The 19,508-nt window shown below is 44.5% G+C and overlaps 1 protein-coding gene across 1 annotated transcript; it reads right to left on the bottom strand.

The window, feature by feature from the left end:
• Positions 1–9,931: 9,931 nt before the first annotated feature.
• LOC149351261 (cilia- and flagella-associated protein 20) lies at positions 9,932–19,039 on the bottom strand. Its single transcript, XM_089580551.1, has 5 exons — positions 18,774–19,039; positions 16,357–16,436; positions 16,135–16,246; positions 12,752–12,940; positions 9,932–10,139 (listed from the first exon to the last, which is right to left on the bottom strand). Exons 1-5 carry the CDS (start codon positions 18,855–18,857, stop codon positions 10,023–10,025), a joined length of 582 nt encoding a protein of 193 aa, XP_089436677.1. The 5' UTR covers positions 18,858–19,039; the 3' UTR covers positions 9,932–10,022.
• Positions 19,040–19,508: the final 469 nt, after the last annotated feature.

Genomic DNA, 19,508 nt, shown 5'->3' with positions numbered 1-19,508 from the left:
TCGAGGCCATCCAAAATCGCGCCGTCAGATTTATCACCTCAGAATATGCCAAAGAAGTTAGTATCACTGCACTCAAATGCTCTCTTTCCCTCCCATCACTTGAATCACACCGCATAACTCTCACTTGTGTTTGTTCTAAACTGATGGAACATGTAATTCACTCGCATGTCGTATACTTTCTATTATCTAATAATTTCTTTCATCCCAACCAACATGGGTTTCCTAAGGGTCGCTCTTGTGACACTCAGCTAGCATTATTCATTGATGATCTTAGTTCTAGCCTCGATAATATCAATCCCATTGATGCCATATTTTTAGACTTTAAAAAGGCTTTTGACAAGGTTCCTCGCAAACGACTATTTTTAAAACTTTCGTGTCTTAACCTTGATATGCACATATATGAATGGATATGTGATTTCTTAACTAACCGCCAGCAGTTTATGTATGTTAACAGTACCGCCTCTTCCAGGTCTCCCGTACTTTCAGGTGTGCCTCAGGGTACTGTCCTTGGTCCCCTACTCTTTCTAATATATATAAATGATATCGCTTCAAACATCTCATCTCCCATTCGCCTATTTGCCGACGATTGCATTATTTACCGTCCTATTAACAATCACGCCGATGCTCATGCCCTCCAAACTGACCTTTCACACATAGAAACTTGGTGCAAAACGTGGTTAATGTCCCTGAATGTGAAAAAAACTTTGTTAATTTCTTTTCATCGGCGACGCACTTACCCAACTCCTTGCTACATACTTTGCGGTTCCGTTATTTCTCCGACATCAACATGTAAGTACCTGGGAATTAACATATCGCATGATCTTTCTTGGTCCACCCATATCACTGCCATTACTAATGAAGCTAATCGTGTCCTGTCTTACTTACGACGTAATTTGCCAGCAGCTTCTTCGTCTATTAAAAACTCTCGCCTATATAACGTTGGTTCGTCCCAAGCTGGAGTATGCATGCGCAGTTTGGGACCCTCACATTTCTTATCTAACTAAAGCACTTGAATCAGTGCAAAACCGTGCAGCTAGATTCATCCATTCAGACTACTCTTATCATTCTAGTGTGACTGCCATGAAATCAAAAGCTAACGTGCCTGACCTTGAGCTGCCACACAAAATCTGCCGACTCATCCTTTTCCACAAGTTTTATCACTTATCCCTCGCAGATCTAAAACCAGCTCATCACGTGTCCCCTCACACCAGTCACAGCAAAGCCATTTATCCCCCCTGCGCACGCACCACTGCGCACCTTCATTCCTTCTTTTCCTAGACTGCAGTAGACTGGAATGGCCTGCCTGCCGATGCCGCACTCCACACCAGCCCCGTCCATTTTAAAAAAGCCATTAAAAATGTTGTTTTAAACCCCATGTCATTCATTTCAGATTCATTTTGTGTATTGTTTTTCCTCATGTAATACCCCTATTGAGGGGCATTTGAGGTGTACAAGAAATAAATAAATAAATAATCTCACGTCTTTGCCTGCTTCACCACTTCTTCCACCATCCAGCTTCAAGACACCCACTTCTAAAATCCCCGATAAGAACTTCAAGCCGCCTTAGCCATAGCCACCCCATAGCCAGTATCAAGACCTGTACATTAGCAATGAATAGTTCATTTTCCCCCAATGCAATAACACTCTGAAATGCCCTACCTAACGACATAGTTTTATGCAACGATTCAAAGTCTTTTCGTACAGAACTCGCCTATCATCTTCAGAATACGTGAATACTTGTAATTTTTACCATGTTTGCTCAATGACTTTCATCTGTGCTCGCTGCTGCAAGCGAATTTTTTTCTTCGTTTTTTTTTCTATATTTTTTTTGCTCTTTAGCTTTTGAAGTTTGTATAGTGTGTGCATTGTGCATGTGTTTTTATGCTTCTTTTATATCAATTGTAGCCCCTCCTTATGTAATGCCCTCGGGCCTTTAAGGATGAAATAAATGGAATGAAACCAGAAATATCCATTCGACGTACCGGAAAGATCCAAACGTCATGTCCTAAAAGGGGCGTTCATTAGATGTGCATCATAAAGATCACCGGCACGTTTGGACACGCTAGACGTCTATAGGACGTCAAAAATATGATTGTTTTTTAAATCTAGAGCACGTCCACAAAGCATGGACACTAGATGCCTAATATATGATCTCGTGCATGTCCACCAGCGTGAACAATAGATGTGAAAAGTATGTTAATGTTCACCAAACGCGGACATTGGACGCGCAATGCCCATATATCTTTGGCGGCTGCTTACTGCCAGTGCGCACACAGTACCAACATGGTAGGCATGCGCGCGGCTAGTCGAAACCTGACGCCCTCAGGGTGATCGCTATGCTAAATAGATTTATCATAGCACAATCCGCTTATGCGTGGAGGCACTACGCATGCACAGATCACCCAAAGGACGCCTGGTGCCGGTCAGCTGTGCACACACCTGCCGAAGCGATTCCCATCTGGTGAGAGTGGATCCCCTGGGTGGGTGGTGAGGGAGGTGAGTGTCAAGTAGGATTTCGAGGATGTAGTGGTTACTGCCTAAGTAGATCTAACAGGACATCTGCCTTTACTGCATGGACTACACAATTACAGAAAGATGTCCAGGCAGTCACATGACAACTTTGTACTGACTGCCCCAGTGACATCGTTGGCACTCACCTCCTGCATCTCTGGGAAGCTAGAGCCAGCCTTGAAAGGCACTGGCATCCCAGAGATGGAACAGAACCCTCCGCTGCAGACTGGCTCGACTGAACAAAGACATTAAAACACATGCAGCCACGCTCTCGAGTAAAAACTGGGAGTCCCTGTGCAACCGTCTTGATGGTAACATGAGCCTACCTCAAACATGGAACCTCTTCCAACATCTAATAGACCTATCCTATGACACTGCAAAGGCACAACCTCACAAAACTAATTCACACCTCCCCACTTCGCCAGCAGAGCTGCTTGGGGAACTTAAGGAGACATACAAGGTCTGTTCTGAAAGTAGTAGGACTAGTTTTTTCCTGGGCGAACGGGCGGAAGGAAGGCAGTCTGCACGCGCAGGATCGGTGAAAGGGGATATTGGGAACGCTGGGAAAAATCGGCAGTCGGCACTCGGCCGTTGAAGAGAGCAGGTCGCTTGTACTGTGAACCCATCGAAACGCCTCGTCACGCAGAATCATGGAGCGTTTACTCGATCCGTGATACGCAATGAAATTTTGTGTAAAGCTTAATAAAACGGGCAAAGAGACTCACGACATGATTAAGGAGGCCTACGTTGAACCTGCCATGGGTAGATAAGGTGTTTTAGAGTAGCACAAGCTGTTCCAAGAAGGTAGGGAAAGAGTAGAAGACAACGACCACTCCGGACGCTCTTTGACCAGCAAGACCAACAAAAATGTGTCTCGAGTGAAAAATTTACTGAACAGTGATCGTAGGATGAGTATCAGAATGATTGCTAATGACTTGAGCATTCCTCAAACCCTAGTTTTTGAGATCGTGATAGAAAAGTTAGCCGTGAGGGAACTGCGCGAAGTTGGTGCCACGAGCGTTATCAGAGGAGCAAAAGGCCAGCCGGGAAGTGATCTCCCAGGATCTTTCTCATCATGTGAATGAGGACCCTGATTTTCTGGACAACGTAGTGACCTGTGACGAGATGTGGGTGTTTTGAATACAACCCAGAGATCAAGCGGCAGAGCTCAGAATTGCACACCCCTTCTTCAACATGCCCCAAGAAAGCGCAAATGAGCAAATCCACGAAAAAGTCCATGCTCATTTGCTTTTTCGATCGACATGGAGTCATCCACAAAGAGTTCATACCACCCGGAAAAATAGTTAATGCAGTTTTTTTCGTGGAAGTCTTCACAACACTGCGAAAACGCATTGTTCATGTCTGCCCAGCCATTGCCAACAATTGGCGGCTGCACCATGACAACGCGCCGAGCCACACAGCATTCCACGTAGTGAAGTGTCTTGCCCAGCACAAGGTGGCAACGCTGCCTCAGCTCCCCTACAGCCCCGACTTGGCCCCGCCGAACTTTTTTCTATTCCCGAGAAAAAATGAACGCTCAATGGGAAGCATCACGCATCGGTAGAGGTGGTTCAACAGGCTGTGATGAGGGAGCTAAACAGCATTCCAGTCCAGGTGTTCCTGGAGGCGTATGAAAACTGGAAATCTCATTGGCAACAGTGTGTAGAAGCGGAAGGGCGCTACTTTGAAAAACTGCATTGTTTGTACTATTCTCATGAATAAAATTTAGAAAAAAAATAAGTCCTACTACTTTCAGAACAGACTTTGTATATCTTCCCGCCTTTCCAACCCACGCTCCACCCGAACTATCAAGGACTCCCAATGACCTTCTAAGTCAGCCTATCACTGAAACAAGTAATGGCAGGGCTTCAGAACATGAATACCTTCTCAATTCCTGGACTCGATGGAATCACCAACGCTTTACGCAACTAAGACATCCCGTCCATAACAGCCTTAACCGATTACTTTAATGAATGCTGGCAACAAGGCAGCCTGCCGCACTAATTGAAGGAGGCAAAAGTGGTCTTCACCCCAATACCAGGCAAACCGTTTCTGCCCACCAACCTCCGACCTATTCCTCCCACCTCTTGTGTGGGAAAATTACTGGTAATGTAATTTACATACGACTCTGTACCTTCCTCGAGGAACAGGAGTTCTTGCCCACCTGCATGTTTGGTTTCCGTCTGGATCTCAACACCCAGGACACATTCCTCCAACTAAAACACCACATCCTTGTATCCGAAACTCGCGACACACGCGCCATTCTTGGGGTAGATCTCAATGAAGCATTTGATAATGTAATGCACTCTGCCATTCTTGAAAATCTACAAACAATACAAGTAGGCCGCCATATGTATAACTACATAAGGGCCTTCCTCAGCAACCAAACAGCAAACCTCACACTATGCCCCCACACATGAATCCCTCTAGGAGCGGGCCTCCGTCCTTTTTAACATTGCTCTTATGCTCTCCCTCAACAACTCTCTCCAGACATAGATTTCAGTCTCTATGCAGATGACATCACTGTCTGGGCATGCCGAGGCAGTGATGCCACCATAGAGACCCATCTACACTGTTGATGCACACATGAAGGAGAGAGGCTTATCCTGCTCAGCCTCTAAATCCCAACTCTTTCTCTACAGGCCCAAATCCACTTACCTTAAGAGCCCACCTATCACTCTGACACTCAGCACACAGCCCATTCCCTTAGCAACACAAATCAGAGTGCTAGGAATGACACTCTATTCTCATGTAGCTCATGGAGATGTAATCAAAGCCCTCCAGACTCATGCTCAACAAACTACTTGACTCATCTGTCGTGTAGCACATCGAAGAACAGGCCTTCACGAAAGAAACACCCTTCGCCTTACCCGAGCATATGTTACTAGCAGAGCCACATATGCTCTGCCCTACCTACCTCTCACTAGCAAAGAACGCAATCGAGTGAACGCTTTACTCCGGAGTTGCTTGAAAACAGCTATGCACCTTCCTCCCAGCACTTCTACACTGTGCATACTCAAGACTGGAGCCCATAACACCTATGAAGAACTCTGTGAGGCGATGCTCACAGCCCAGACGGCCCGCCTCTCGTGCACACCAGCCAGTTACGCACTACTCTCTTCTCTACACATATCGCCAATAGCCGCCGCGGTGGCTCAGTGGCTATGGTGCTCAGCTGCTGTCCCAAAAGACGCGGGTTCGATCCCGGCCGCGGCGGTTGAATTTCTTTGGAGGAGAAATTCGAGGCCCGTGTACTGTGCGATGTCAGTGCACGTTAAAGAACCCCAGGTGGTCGAAATTTCCGGAGCCCTCCACTACGGTGTCTCTCATAGCCTTAGTCGCTTTGGGACGTTAAACCCCATAAACAAAACCAAACATATCGCCAATAGGACTCCCATTGGGAGGCACCCCCCTCCCTCATGCAATTTGATCCAAAATTCTAGCAGCCCCTCCCCCTAAAAACATGTACCCAGAAAGGAACGGGAACCGCAGAACAGCCAGGGCACAAGCCTTACACAGACAATTTGGAGAAAACCCCAGTGTAGCATGTCGATGCAGCCACCTATTAAATCGGCCATCACAAAGTAATAGCCGTCACAATCATGCAAAACTTCTCACTGCTGACTCAATCCTCACCAACTGGATAATCGAGGCAGATGAGGCAGCCATTGCGCTAGCTATGACCTCCATGCCCGCCGCCATAATCATCTCGGACTCTAAAACGGCTGTCCTTAACTTTGACAATGGCAAGAACGTGGTTGGGGACACTATAGAGTCCCCAACCACCCGCTGCATTTTGAGTTCTTGGCAACCCCGACAATCCGTCATCCTTATTTGGACACCCGCACATGCGGGCCTTCCAGGTAACGAGGAGGCTCACTCCCTGGCCCGAGGTCTCACTTTCCGGGCTGCGGAGGAACGGGCGTCCTCGGATGCTGGGGAGGCCTGCTGTCCTTTACATACTACCACGAAAATAGGAGAACATACAGCCCCCCGCCCAAACTCTCACAATCACACAAGCGGCCCATTGGCACAGCTAGACTACATACGCGCAAAACCCCATCCTCCTCCACGTTCGCTTTCTTGATCAATTTCCCTCCACCTGCAAGCTCTGTGGCAAACCTGGAGACTTTCTATGCTTACTACTCATTCCCACATCCTCCCACACCAGAGGTGGCCCTAGATTACTGCGAGCGCCTACTTCCGATCGGGACCAGCACAAGGTCATTACTAGCGCTCTCTCTAGGACAGACCAATAAGGGCTATCCTTTGCTTTGTAAGGGGGCCCTTCCTACACGGGGAGGACTCCCAAGTGCCTTGTAGGGGGCTCCGCTCCCACCATCTGTAATATTGGCAATAAATGTTTCCACCAACACCACCACCACGCCTGCCGCGTCGGGATCAATCAGCATATGCGTAGAGAGATTTAGCAATGCATGATCCGCTTCCGCGTGTCTGATCGGTCCAGACGCTGCAGGCATGCGCGCAGCTGGCCGGTACCTGACGTTCTCAGGGTGATCTGTCGACTTGTGCATGCATGGTGGCTCCCCATGGAAACAAATCAAGCTGTGCTAAATCTATAATGTCTCTACAGTTAGCAAAGCGCGGCCAGTGCGCACTCGCTGATTGGTTGAGACAGAGCAGGCGCAGCTGGCCGGTACCTGGCATCCTCAGGGTGATCTGTCGACCTGTGCATGCATGGTGGTTCCCCGCGGAAACAAATCATGCTGTGCTAAATCTATAATGTCTCTACAGTTAGCAAAGCGCGGCCAGTGCGCACACGCTGATTAGTTTCGACATAGCAGGCGTTTGCGCAGCTGGCTAGAGTACAGCTGGCCGACAATTGGCACCCTCAAGGCGATCTGCGCATGCACACCGGGCGAACCCTCATGTGATTAGGTATGTGTTCAGTGCAGGCGGTTGAGTGCGAGCAAATGCGGTGGAACGTTTTCCTTGCGACTATATTTCTGCATTCTCGTCTTGGAGTTAGAGGCCTGAGCATGAGTGAGAGAGATTGATTGCTGAAAGCAAGGAAACAAATAAATATGCTCACAAAAGTGAAGTGTAAAAAAGCACGAAGGGTCCTTTCACAAGGACTCGCCGTGGTGGCCCAGTGGTTAGGGCGCCCGGCTACTGAGCTGGAGTACCCGGGTTCGTACTGGACCGTGGCGGCTGTGTTTTGATTGAGGCGAAACGCAAAAAAGGCGCCTGTGTGCTGTGCGATGTCAGTGCACGTTAAAGATCCCGAAGTGGTCGAAGTTATTCCGGAGCCCTCCGCTAGGGCACCTCTTTCTTCCTTTCTTCTCTCACTCCCTCCTTTATCCCTTCCCTTACGGTGCAGTTCAGGTGTCCACCGAGATGCGAGACAGATACTGCACCACTTCCTTTCCACGAAAACCAATTTTCAATTCCTCACAAGCAACACCAACCTATTGCGACGCTTTGCCTGTGTGAGCGCTGGCATGAAGCTGTCACACAAAGCATCGACACGAATATAGAAGGCTGTTGTGGTTCCTTGAGGCAAAAAAGTTGGGATCCTCTGCTTTAGCGCAACTACTTCTTTTTCTGTAAAAGAGGCCAATGCAATGCCAATGAATGCATAGTTGAAGATGGCAGAAAGGGTGGCTAAGAAATATAACTTGGCCAAGTCTCCCATCAAAGTATTTTATATGGATATTGCAATAATTGGGCTTTTGCTCTCCACTGTGCAGAGCAGCAGGACCTTTATACGGGGTACCTAGCTAACATGCACTGGGAGGAATGGAACCATGTGACTGCTGTTGGGTGTTGTGCAAAATATTGATGCATTTTTTTTTTCATTGTGCTTCTTGTGAGACAATAATTAGCTAATGTAAAGAAAGCTGAACAGCACCATTAAGTGTTCGATGAAGATATTTTCCTTTTTCCTTCATCCCAAATGCAGCTCGGACCTTTGTTTACATTTCGTTGGGTAAACAGGTCTTAGTGTCAGGCTTCAGGCACTGCCTTTTCAGTGACATCCGTGGGCTCCCAGTGATTATGGGAGTAGGTTGCTGATCATGAGGACGTGGAATCAAATCCTGGCTGTGGCTGCTGCATTTCAATGGAGGCAAAATTCAAAACATCGAAGTGCAAAGGATGCCTGTGTGCCATGCAATGTTGGTGCACATTAAAGAACCTCAGGTGGTCAAAATTAATCCTCCTTTCTACTACAGTGCCTCTTTTTCACTCCAGCCCTTACCTCACAGCATGGCTGAAGTGTCCGTAGAGGGTGAGACAGTTTGTTTATTTTGACTAAACTGGTGTGTACAAAGCAAATACAGTCGCAGGAAATTTGCAGAGTAGTACTGCCATGACTGATGAGGCAAAAGGCGCTCAGTGGATACCTGACGAGGGCTTGTCTCAGAATACACAGCAACACTGAATGCGTTATCAGTCATCCACGCGACAAAGAATCCAACCTAGCCAAAACAGAAGCAAAAGTTACTGCACCTTTCCACAAAACCAATTTTCATTTTTTTTTTAAACATCTGGCTTGTCTCACAATCACTGTCCATAAAATGGTTGAAAGAAAGTTGCCCCTTGCAGGCACCCACAACAGCAATGATGGTTGCACTGGATGAATCTATATTTTGTGCTACTGAAAATCTCCCTCTCTTCCACCCTTTATTTCCACACCCTTGCATGCAGTGTTCTCCTGGATTGGATTGTGCTAGATGCTTCACACATAGACGCAGACAGTGATGCAGGCTGAAGATCTTTAGGTGTGGACACGAGACAGTTAAACGAAATAGAATGCACAACAAAGCAAGAGCACCAGAAAAACGTACTCGTGCAGGCAATAGGCAGGGGTGAGCCCAGTACGTTTGCTGTCACATCCAGCATTGTTGGAGCTTTGAGGGAGAGCTGCTATTCTTCACCTCAAAAGTTGTTTGCAGCACTATGAAAGGCAGTGCTCTCTCGTTCAATCAGAGCCAAGGAAGATCACAAATAGTCCCTCAAATATTTCAGCAGTGTTATGACTACTTTTAAAACAATTACTGAAGCAAATGAAAGGTAGTTCAGGATAGTGTTTTAAAAGCGTAGCAAGCATTTCATTCACTGGTTAAATTAGCAGAAAGCACTGCGGAGGCCTGCTGTGAAGTGGCGCACCAACATTTTTAAACATGGCGTCTGCCGAGTTGGCCGAGTCTCCTGCGCTTTCCTCACCAATTGTGGGGTGAGGGGCACGGAGGAACACTCTTTGCAGTGCATGTGCAAACTGTTTGCATTGGCTCAGATTGCCATTTACGGTGCTGCAAACAACTTGTGAGATGGAGCATAGGTGAAGTGGTTCAAGAAAGATTCATTAAAATAATTGTTTTCTGCTAATCTCTGTATAAAAGCAGTGCTAGTTCTGATGACTCATTTCAGTGCCACAGCTATCATTTGGCCAAGAATCTTGGTGGCAAAATGTTCCTCCCCTCTTTAATGATGGGCATGGTGAAAGCTGTACAAGTGGGCACAGTAGTGCTCAAGCATGACAAGAAAGTTCAAACTTTAGCCCTGGCTTGGACTGGCAGGTACAGCTTGAACTCTGCAGGCAACTCATCTTCAGAATACAGGCGGTCTGCAAAGTACACTCGCCGAATGCGGCAGTTTGCATGTATCTGAAAAGACCAAAAAGACAGTTTTAAACAATCACAGAATTGTATTTTACAGCATTTTGCATGGTTTACGGAAAACTCGGCAACTTTTGTGCACTCTGTAACACGGCTCAGGAATGGCTCAGCTGCAGTTAGTTACAAACAATTCACCCAGTAAGTTGTCACTCTTTACACAACTCCTACTATGCTATAATAGTCAGGGGTACATAACTGGGCATTGGATTTTTGTTACTTTTTTTTTAAATTCGGCAAATTTTTTGTTAATTTAAGAACGCAGTTTTCATTTTTTAAGAGAACTCTTTATTTCCTACGGATGAATTATTGGCCTTTTCTGTGATATAATATGGTATTCCTGTGTGGACAAAAGTCAGAGTTTGCCTTGCCTTTTGTAGCATTCGATTTAACAGTAATGAACACACAAATGGTCGTTACTGTAAAGAACTTATAGCTGTGCTTGTAGACGGAAATGCTATTGCCATTAAATAAAGTAACAGAAGTGAAGTGATGGAACCGTTAGACAAAAACGCAAATGGAAGTTGATTTCTAAAATGTGCAACGCCATGTCATTGCTGGCACAGGGTTGAGGGAAAGGGCAGAGCAACAAGTGGTCTGCGTGTTGACGACAGCAATGGAACTGCTGCTTAACCGTCACATTAGCCAGAACATGGCACTTTTTCATGATGCTTACGAATGGGTTTGTGTCCGTGCATGCAGTGGAGAAACCTGCTTAACTATTATCCGTGTCACACGGCCAGTTTTAATGGCCATTCAGTTGAGAGCCTTTGAGATTCTCAATCACTATCGAACTCAAAGGAGTTGTGTCGCCGCTACATGGAAAATCTCAATGGCCATTGAAATGGTTCTCGTGTTTTACGCCAAGCTTACGTGGCACCACAATCGCTACTTTAGAGTTTGCGCAAATAACAGAAATATTTTTATAAATCTAAACTAAATTTTGAAATGCACTTTTTTGGAGTTGTGGAAGGTTTTTAGTTGATATTAAAAGCCAGTTGCGTTGTCTTGAAAGACATCGCCTTTTGTACGATTTTCTGTCTGTTTTGTAACTCTCTGGCAACACTGATACCACTGGCATTACAGTCTTTTGCGATGGAGAGTATAAAATTAATGTGCTTTAAACCAGACCGATACGGTTTTTAATTTATTGTACAGACTAATAGTTTTCTGCTTGCATTAAAGTTTAGGAGAATAACATTTGTTCATGCTTTTGTACTGCGCATGACAGTGTGCATTGGCGCCGCTCGAAGCAACGCTAGCAACCTTGGGCAACGCTCGAAGGCCCTTGAAATCTCGACAGAGTTCTGCGCTGCTCACTGACTCGATGGCCACTGAAACCGCCCGTGTAGCAGCGCTCAATGGCCTTTGAGTCGATAGAATATCGGTTCGAGGGCCTTCGAAATGCCCGTGTGACAGGGGTATACTTGAGATGTCATTTATGATTTTGTTTCAAAAAATTTTTTTGGCCTACATAGCACACACAGACCTCATGGAAGTCAATTCGTTAGCTTTCGAACGAAAATGTCAATGATTGATTTTACACGCACATACAAAATTAATACAAACTGTCAAATTGGGAACTCCAGGATTAAAAATCACCAGTAGTTATGAAATCAGCACCCTAGAAATTGTGGAATCATTTTGTTTTCGAAGATGCACATGATGCATGAAATTCAGAAAAAAAATTACATTAGTGGCGGCAAAAGCTATTAGAAAGAAATTGGTAGATGATGTGTTACCAAGCTTACTGGTTTATGAAATAATTATTACTGTGTACACTAAGAGGCATAAAAAAGCCTGTTATTTGCAAAGTGAAGGATGCTAAATTCACCTGAAACGAAGATAGCAATAGCTAAAGCGCACTCCAAGAAAAAGCTGAGAGTTCACAATGTATACTCAGTTATGTACAAAGTGTCTAAACGGGTTAACCAAGCAACTGCTTTATTGATGACAGTGAATACTGCTAAGCTAGCAAACAATGCTTGGTGATGAGCTGGAGCCTCTTTTTCTTCAGAGGCATGTGATGCTAAGCAATACTGCAAAGCACACAACTGCACTACTTAATCCAATAGTGCACTGTCTCGCCACTCTCCTAGCTTCTGCACTTTTTAATTTTCTTCTTTGAGTCGCACTCCAACTCAATTGCCAACTAGCTGCAGCTTGCATGTCATAGATGCTGACCTTTATTGGTTAAGACAGAGTTTCAAAAATCGAATTCTGTGTACTTTTAGTTTTTTTCAGTTTAAGCTGAAAAGTCAAATCCATATATGTATAACACCCACAATTATTGCAAGAAACCAAGATCAAACACAAGTCGCAAGATCAAAGTTACTAATTTCACAAAGGCCACATGTTATAAAATTTCAAACCCACACCAAATTTGATACCTGAAGCAAGCTCCATAAACATAAAAGTTCCGCAAACTGCGTTGTCCTTTGCGCAGTTATTAAGTTCCGTCGTTCGCGCAGTTCTCAAGTTTATTGAATGACTTAACAACTAGCCCCTCACCAAACTCTTCTGGATGAGATAAGCTGCCACAGAAAAGAGTAAGTGTGATGTTGCAACCATGGTATATGCCACCAAGGAAGCCAGCTGCATACCTGCACTCGCAATGTTTCCACGTAGCTTGTTCCATAGGCACGGCGCGTGAAATCTGCTAGGTTGAACTGAATCTGGTTCCAGCCTTCATCCAGGCGCATGGGCATCGTGCATATGAAAGGCTTCACCCTTGTTGTACTTTGGAAGTTGCTAGCACGGAAACGCCGGCGGACATTCTTGTCATCTAGGATCTGTACAATAAGGCAACATCAAATGGCACACCCGAAAGCACTTCAGTGTACATAAGATCACAGCTAACAGCATAATGTTCTATACCTGCATTTCTATACCCGCTTTTCACGAGCTGGGCATTTGGTAAATTAGGTCTGCAGAGTGCATTTTGTACAGTAAAAACTTCCCGAATTCTTACAAGCTGAAACTGACTGCCTTGCCTACATTATAAGCACCTTTTCAGTTACAAATACCCAAACTAAAGAACAAAGGCCACTAATTGCCTTCTGTAATGTAGGCAGCAGTGCTGCACTAGCAGGCATGGGACAAAAGAGGGAAGTAGACAGGGCATGCGCAGACTCGCAACTAATTATTAATGCAAAAGCATTATATGGCTCATGAGGCAGAAAATTCGGCGCTGTCGTAGTTGTCCACACCAGACGGCCTGAAAACCCACGTGACTTCATGACATCATCGACAGTGCCTACATCATCACAAAAGAAAAAATAAAATTTCTTAAATAAAACATCTCCCAAAGTGGGTTTCGAACTCAGGCCCGCGCGAACAGGTCAGCTTCACTGACCACATCATTAGAGCATTTCGCCATCACTGCAGCGCAACACCCCATGCGCTAAACTGCCAGTCTCTCGCGCTGGGTTTGCGTATCGTCGTCTTCATCAACTTCCATTCGGGCAGTGTGAACAGATCAGCTTCGCTGGCCACTGCATTAGAGTGGTACGCCATTGCTGCAGCCGAACACCCCGCGTGCATGCTTTCGCATTCACAGCACATAAGTCATCTTAAGTGCCCTCCTTAACTTTTTGCGAGTGTTTACCGCAGTTCCGCTTCCTACAATGCATGTTCACCAACTAGCCCAGATAGCAACTCTACTGCCTCTTTTATACATGAGCAAGGTTAACTTTCATGTCTTTGCTGCTTTGTACATGGGAATAGTGTAGCAGTCAAGTTAGTCCAGCCTAAAAACCACCATCCACTAAAAAATTTGCCCTTTCATTTATGCTGAAGCTGCAGACAATATAATAGCTGTAATAAAAATTAATTCCTCAGTACACAAAGAAGTGCACTGTAAACATTTAGATGAGATGTCAGCTCATCTAAGGCGCTTCTGTGATCCAGCAAGAGAGAAATCACTCTGCAGTTTCGTGTTCACACTTGCAAGCAGAGCAGAACATGAGGCCAGAAATGGATGGGACCAGTGCTTGTCTGTCCATTTCTTATCTCGTGTTTTGTCCTTTTTTGCCACTGTACCCTCTTGCACACATGCACCACATGGCTCAATTCATGGCACTTGTCATCATATGTTTACTGCTTCAGTGCAACTTGTTTTTACCCTTTTGCGGAAGTAGTAATGCAAGCAACCATATTGAGCCACTAATCTCACATGCTAAGGTACAAGAGGAAGTTGAAAATTAAAGCAAATCTTACATGCAATGAAATGGTTAACAAGGCAAGCTTGTTCCACCTACTACAAAACTGGCTCTGAGGCTTCTATGTTCATAATGCTCCTGGGTTCACGGTTTCAATTCTAATTTGCAGCATCCACATTTTGATAAAGGTGAAACGCAAAAATACCCGTGCACTGAGATTTCTGCACACACACACATTGAAGAACACCAGGCTGCCAAAATGAATCTGGAGCGCTCCAGTAAATCATGCCTTGCAGTCTAGGTGCAGCACTGATGCATAAATATGAGGGCTGTTTAAGTTTTGCCTCCTGGACTCTAACTTCATTATTACGAGACAGAACAATGTTACATTCAAATAAAAGTTGGGAATGTTTGGTATTTGCCAGAAGCACTTCACTTTTAACTTTCTGCAGCAGCAGGATCCCTGCCAGTGGTGGCGCACTTTAAGCACCAGTGCCCTAGTCCTTGCATGCCCTCACAGAATTAAGGCAGGTGTTGACAATGCCAATGTTGCACTGCATTGGTGACCTCCCTGCTGGATGCAAAGTGCGCACCCTTTAGTTGTTCCTTCATTTTGGGAAAGAAGTTTGATGGTGTGAGGGCCAGGCTGTAAGGTTCAGTGCATTACTGGTGTCAATGACTGCCCTCATCCGCCCATGACAGTATGCAGAGATCAGCGCACCAAAGGCAACTATATTGAAAAGTGGTGAACTTCTGGGAAAGGCATCATTCCAAACTATTGTTTGAATGCAACATTTTTCAATTCCATCACTTAATGAAAAAGTTAAAGCCGAGAAGACAAAACTTATCGCACAATCCCTGCCTTGAGCTGAGGCTGCTGCACAATTGAGCATAAGCACAAATGCCGCATGCCTTCAACATAACTGTTTTACACCTGCAACCCGAGAGAAAAAAAAAAAAACTGCATCGTCCTTACAGAAAATTGCTCACAGGAGGAGTCTTGAACGACAAAGATTCACTAAAACATTTGTCCTCTACTTGCTAATTTCATGGCCTTTACGTTTTTCATATCAGCGGCATGCACTGCTTTGCTGGTTTCGGACTGATATAGTTCTAGACTTCGTGTGATAATTTCTTCACTTATTAAATATGCAAAAACATGGAAGCATTGGTATCAGTTATGTATGCCACAATTTTTAAGACATACGAATGCATTCTTTATTTTAAAGAAACACCTATCTCACTTGTCTAGACAGTGCGTAGCGTTATCTAATACGCAATGGCATTGTCAATGGCAATGCAGTTATTATTCTTGCGCTTGATCCCTCCACAAATTCTATGAGGAGGCCACGCTGCAACATGAGCCCCCCCCCCCCAAACAAAATTACTGGCTACGCCACTGGCGGGCTTCATCTTAATGCCACAATTTTTTTTTGCTTTAGACCCTAATGATGACCAATTCGCACAGTAGAAACTAGTTTTCACATTCGATTTCATTAAATTCCTTTACTTTTCATATCCAAACTCTCCCCATCGTAATAACCAGCCACATAGTAGCTAAATATTATTATTACTTATGAGTGTGTAGTTTAACATGCAGGTAGCTGCTAGACTTACAAATACTATCCTTAAGAGCAACTATTTCACTTACACTGGCAGTACTCATAGACAATACCTAGCACGGGCACCGATATGAATGTGACTGCGCTGATCATTTCAATTTCAGTCATAAATGCAGTGAGTGCAGTGAAAAAGTTTGAACACAGAAAGCATAGTGCAACACAGCATCAAGAATCAATCGAACAGCCTAAACTCTCGGTAGTTACCTGTACTTCAAACGTAAAATATTTCTTCATATTCTTGACAATCATGATCAGGTAGGGAAGCCGGATGCCGAGCGTCTTTCTAGGATCAGCGGGACACGTGATGAAAGTCGTGCTAACGTTTTGGAAGAGAACAAGGACAGCAACAAAATTGAGCAGGTATAATTACAGTAGTGCAAAAGGCACTGATCATAGCAGTTAAATTCAACAAGCTTGAGCTCTCACCTCACGTTTGTGCCAAGAATCTCAAGCACAAAGGACTGGATGTCGTTGTCAGTGATCCTTTTGATGTGGCCATTTCTAACCTGTGAACATCAAGGGCTTATGATGTTACCAGAACACTATGAAAATCGGTATATTTTGTTCTAGCAGTGTCTATTCTACCGGCAGCCAGGAGATTAACCAAGCTGAAATTCTCCCAGCACTTGGCTCTGATTGGAAGCCAGGCGACATTTTTCCAAGGAAATAGTGACTGAACTTTGGTATTCTGATGGCAGTCTTTCAAAAAAGAAAACGTTCCAGAGATTTTGTGCCACAAAAGTTGCAAATTTTCATCAATAAAAACATGACAGTTGCTTGGGTTGCAAGTAACTGCAAGCAGAAATGTATCTAGGTGATATTTTTGAGACCGTCTACATGTGAGCCAAATAATGCCAAAATTTAGAGTTTACAATACATGAAAACAGTGTAAAGAAATTGTGGCATCGAGTCTCAGCAAATTGAACACTGAATTAGTGCAGTCCACTGGGTGGGTACTCCTAGCAAGAAAACAAATAAAGTGCAAAAAGACTAAATGTGGACAGGAAACAATGCACACAATGGCCAGGTTCAGTTAATTAGAGGTTTCGGAGCACCTGCATGCCACTGCAGACTACAAAGGAACTCAGCTTAAGCCGCCGCAGTGGCTCAGTGCTTATGGTGCTCGGCTGCTGACCCGAAAGACACGGGTTCGATCCCGGCCGCGGCGGTTGAATTTTCTTTGGAGGAGAAATTCTAGAGGCCCGTGTACTGTGCGATGTCAGTGCACGTTAAAGAACCCCAGGTGGTCGAAATTTCCGGAGCCCTCCACTACGGCGTCTCTCATAGCCTTAGTCGCTTTGGGACGTTAAACCGCATAAACCAAACCAAACCAAACTCAGCTTAAGATGTGATGCTAGGGAAGATTGACCAAAAATGATTTTTTAAATTTTGCTCTTAAAAAATACCAGAATTCCGGACGAAACTTATCCTCTAAATGGCATGTTCGTAGGAGTGCTGGAACATATTTAAAAGCAGCATCAAACATGCCATTGCAGTACTAAAATTAGGCATAACTTGAAGAAAACAAAGAAGAGGAGATTAAAAACGTTTTTTTTTAAAGTTGATAGTAAATACTACATAAAGTGTTTCTGCTTCTGAATATTTCAATTTTGAGTGCGTGGCACTGCTGTCTGGCTTTGCCGTCAGCTGTATAGTTTGTCATGCACGCTAGTTTTTCTAATTTACAGAACTTCAAAGCTGCTTTTTGCTTTCCAAATACAATGTGAAGGCATTGTTGCCTCCTTTTTCTGCTAAGTTCTAAAGAAATCAGTATGCTGCACCAGTTGTGTTTTGTGATGTGGCACTGAATCACTGACAACACCTGGGGAACAAGGGCAGATTTTGAGGCCTCTGTAGACAGCAAGAAAAGGAAAATAAAGGCATGTGAAAAAGGTTTCATAGGCAGTATGAAAGTAACGATGCTGAACGCATCCTTTTAGCACTTTGATTGTGCGACCAAATTTCAAGCTGCACTTTCTGAGAACCCCATTTTTGTGCATGCAAGAAAATTTTCACTGCAACCAAAAGACCTTTGACCAAGATTTTTTTTTTTAGTTTATTACATGCCTGCAGTCCATACTGAACCAACAGCACAGCATTTGCATGACAAGTTTTTATTTAAAGATAAATTTGTCTGGCAGGAAGAACACAAAATGCTCAAGCAGCACCGTTTATTTTGAAGGAATGGAAAAAGAAATCACTTTTTTCTTCACAATCTATTGTGGGAAACGAATATAAATAATTCCACTGCCCTAGCTTGAATATACATTTCAAAAATGTCCCTTACGAAAAGAGAAAAACTGATGAATAATATTTTGATAACATTAGTACGCTTGGGATTTTACAATGAAACTTTACGTTTAGGAAGCAGACAAGCTTTACAAGCGATCATAGCCTGAGTCGCATTGGGACGTTAAACCCCACAAAACAAACCCAAACCTTAACTTTTTGTTGCACCTGGTGCAGACTATCGTTCACATGCTTCCGCTTTTGGCTGCGTCAAGCCGCGGGGATAGATATTTTAAATTTTTGACTGATGTTCTCGGTAACCGAGAAGGGCCATAAAAACAGCAGAATCAGTACTCTGAAGCTGCGCTATGCACCCCATCATTAGCGAATGTCGGGTCAGTCTGGTAGTTCTTCCGGCTGCGGCTAAACGAAGTGCCCCGAAAATCAGGGGCCTTGAAAAAAGCCAGAAATTTTTTCAAACACCGCTCCCAGAAGCCAATCAGGGGCGACTGCCGGGAGGAATTTCAGCCCGGTAATTCTACCGGCGAATACACTGCCTTTTGTTTTCCTACAAACTGCACCGCGGAAACTTTTGGCGCGAGCACGAATCTTACCTTCTTATCCCAGATTTGAAGCGGCTTGCTTCCAATGCTGTACAGTATTGATAAGAAGCCACTCTGAAATGTATTTTTGAACATGCTGAAAGACCAATCAACACGGGGAAACTATTGTGCGTTACGGCAAGACGCAAGAAAGCGCGTCAAACACAGTCCAGAAACACAATCAGCATGGTAACCCGCTGTTTGTTTCGCGCGTGCAACTTTCGCGACACCCCTAGCAACGCTAACAACCATGGCAAGGACCATAGAGTTTCTTACTACTACCTAGAGGGAAAGCTGGCGGCGCTGCACTTCAGCCAACATGGACGCTCAAAGCATCATGGGGCGGTGAGCTACTTGTTGCGGCACAGTCGTAGTTTTTCGGGAACACAGAGTGGCAGTACTAAGGCGTTTCATTCCGAAAACGTAGTTCGTGTGTGCGCAGACGACTTTCGCGCGAACGCAGTGTGCAAAAGCCATAGTAGTGAAGACGCGACGACACACGACGCCAATAAAAGGTTTTACTCTTCCGAAATGCCATTAAAAAACCTCTTAAAGTATCTAAACAACAACATTTTTTTAAAAACATATTTACTTTTAAAAGTGCGCCTGGTAATTACGAAATATTAGTTTTTTTAGTGTTCATCACTTGGCCAATAGGAAAGCTAGTCATGTCTTATTTTAGGCAAACTTTGCACTTAAATGCTTTTCTGCTCGTTTGTTGCAATCATTAGACAAGATATTGAATGT

The sequence above is a fragment of the Amblyomma mixtum genome, chromosome 3, assembly GCF_055824585.1.
Source record: "Amblyomma mixtum isolate Tamu chromosome 3, ASM5582458v1, whole genome shotgun sequence".
NCBI lineage: Eukaryota > Metazoa > Arthropoda > Arachnida > Ixodida > Ixodidae > Amblyomma > Amblyomma mixtum.
The sequence above is the reverse complement of the archived record's forward strand: the minus strand, read 5'-3'. Positions and strand labels throughout refer to the sequence as shown.

Excerpts from the sequence above, each read along its gene's own strand:
- LOC149351261 (XM_089580551.1), bottom strand. The coding sequence starts at position 18,857 with ATGTTCAAAAATACATTTCAGAGTGGCTTCTTATCAATACTGTACAGC. Across the intron at positions 16,437-18,773 it reads TTCAAATCTGGGATAAGAAG|GTTAGAAATGGCCACATCAA; the intron begins GTAAGATTCGTG and ends TGATGTTCACAG. Across the intron at positions 10,140-12,751 it reads TGGAAACATTGCGAGTGCAG|ATACATGCAAACTGCCGCAT; the intron begins GTATGCAGCTGG and ends TGGTCTTTTCAG.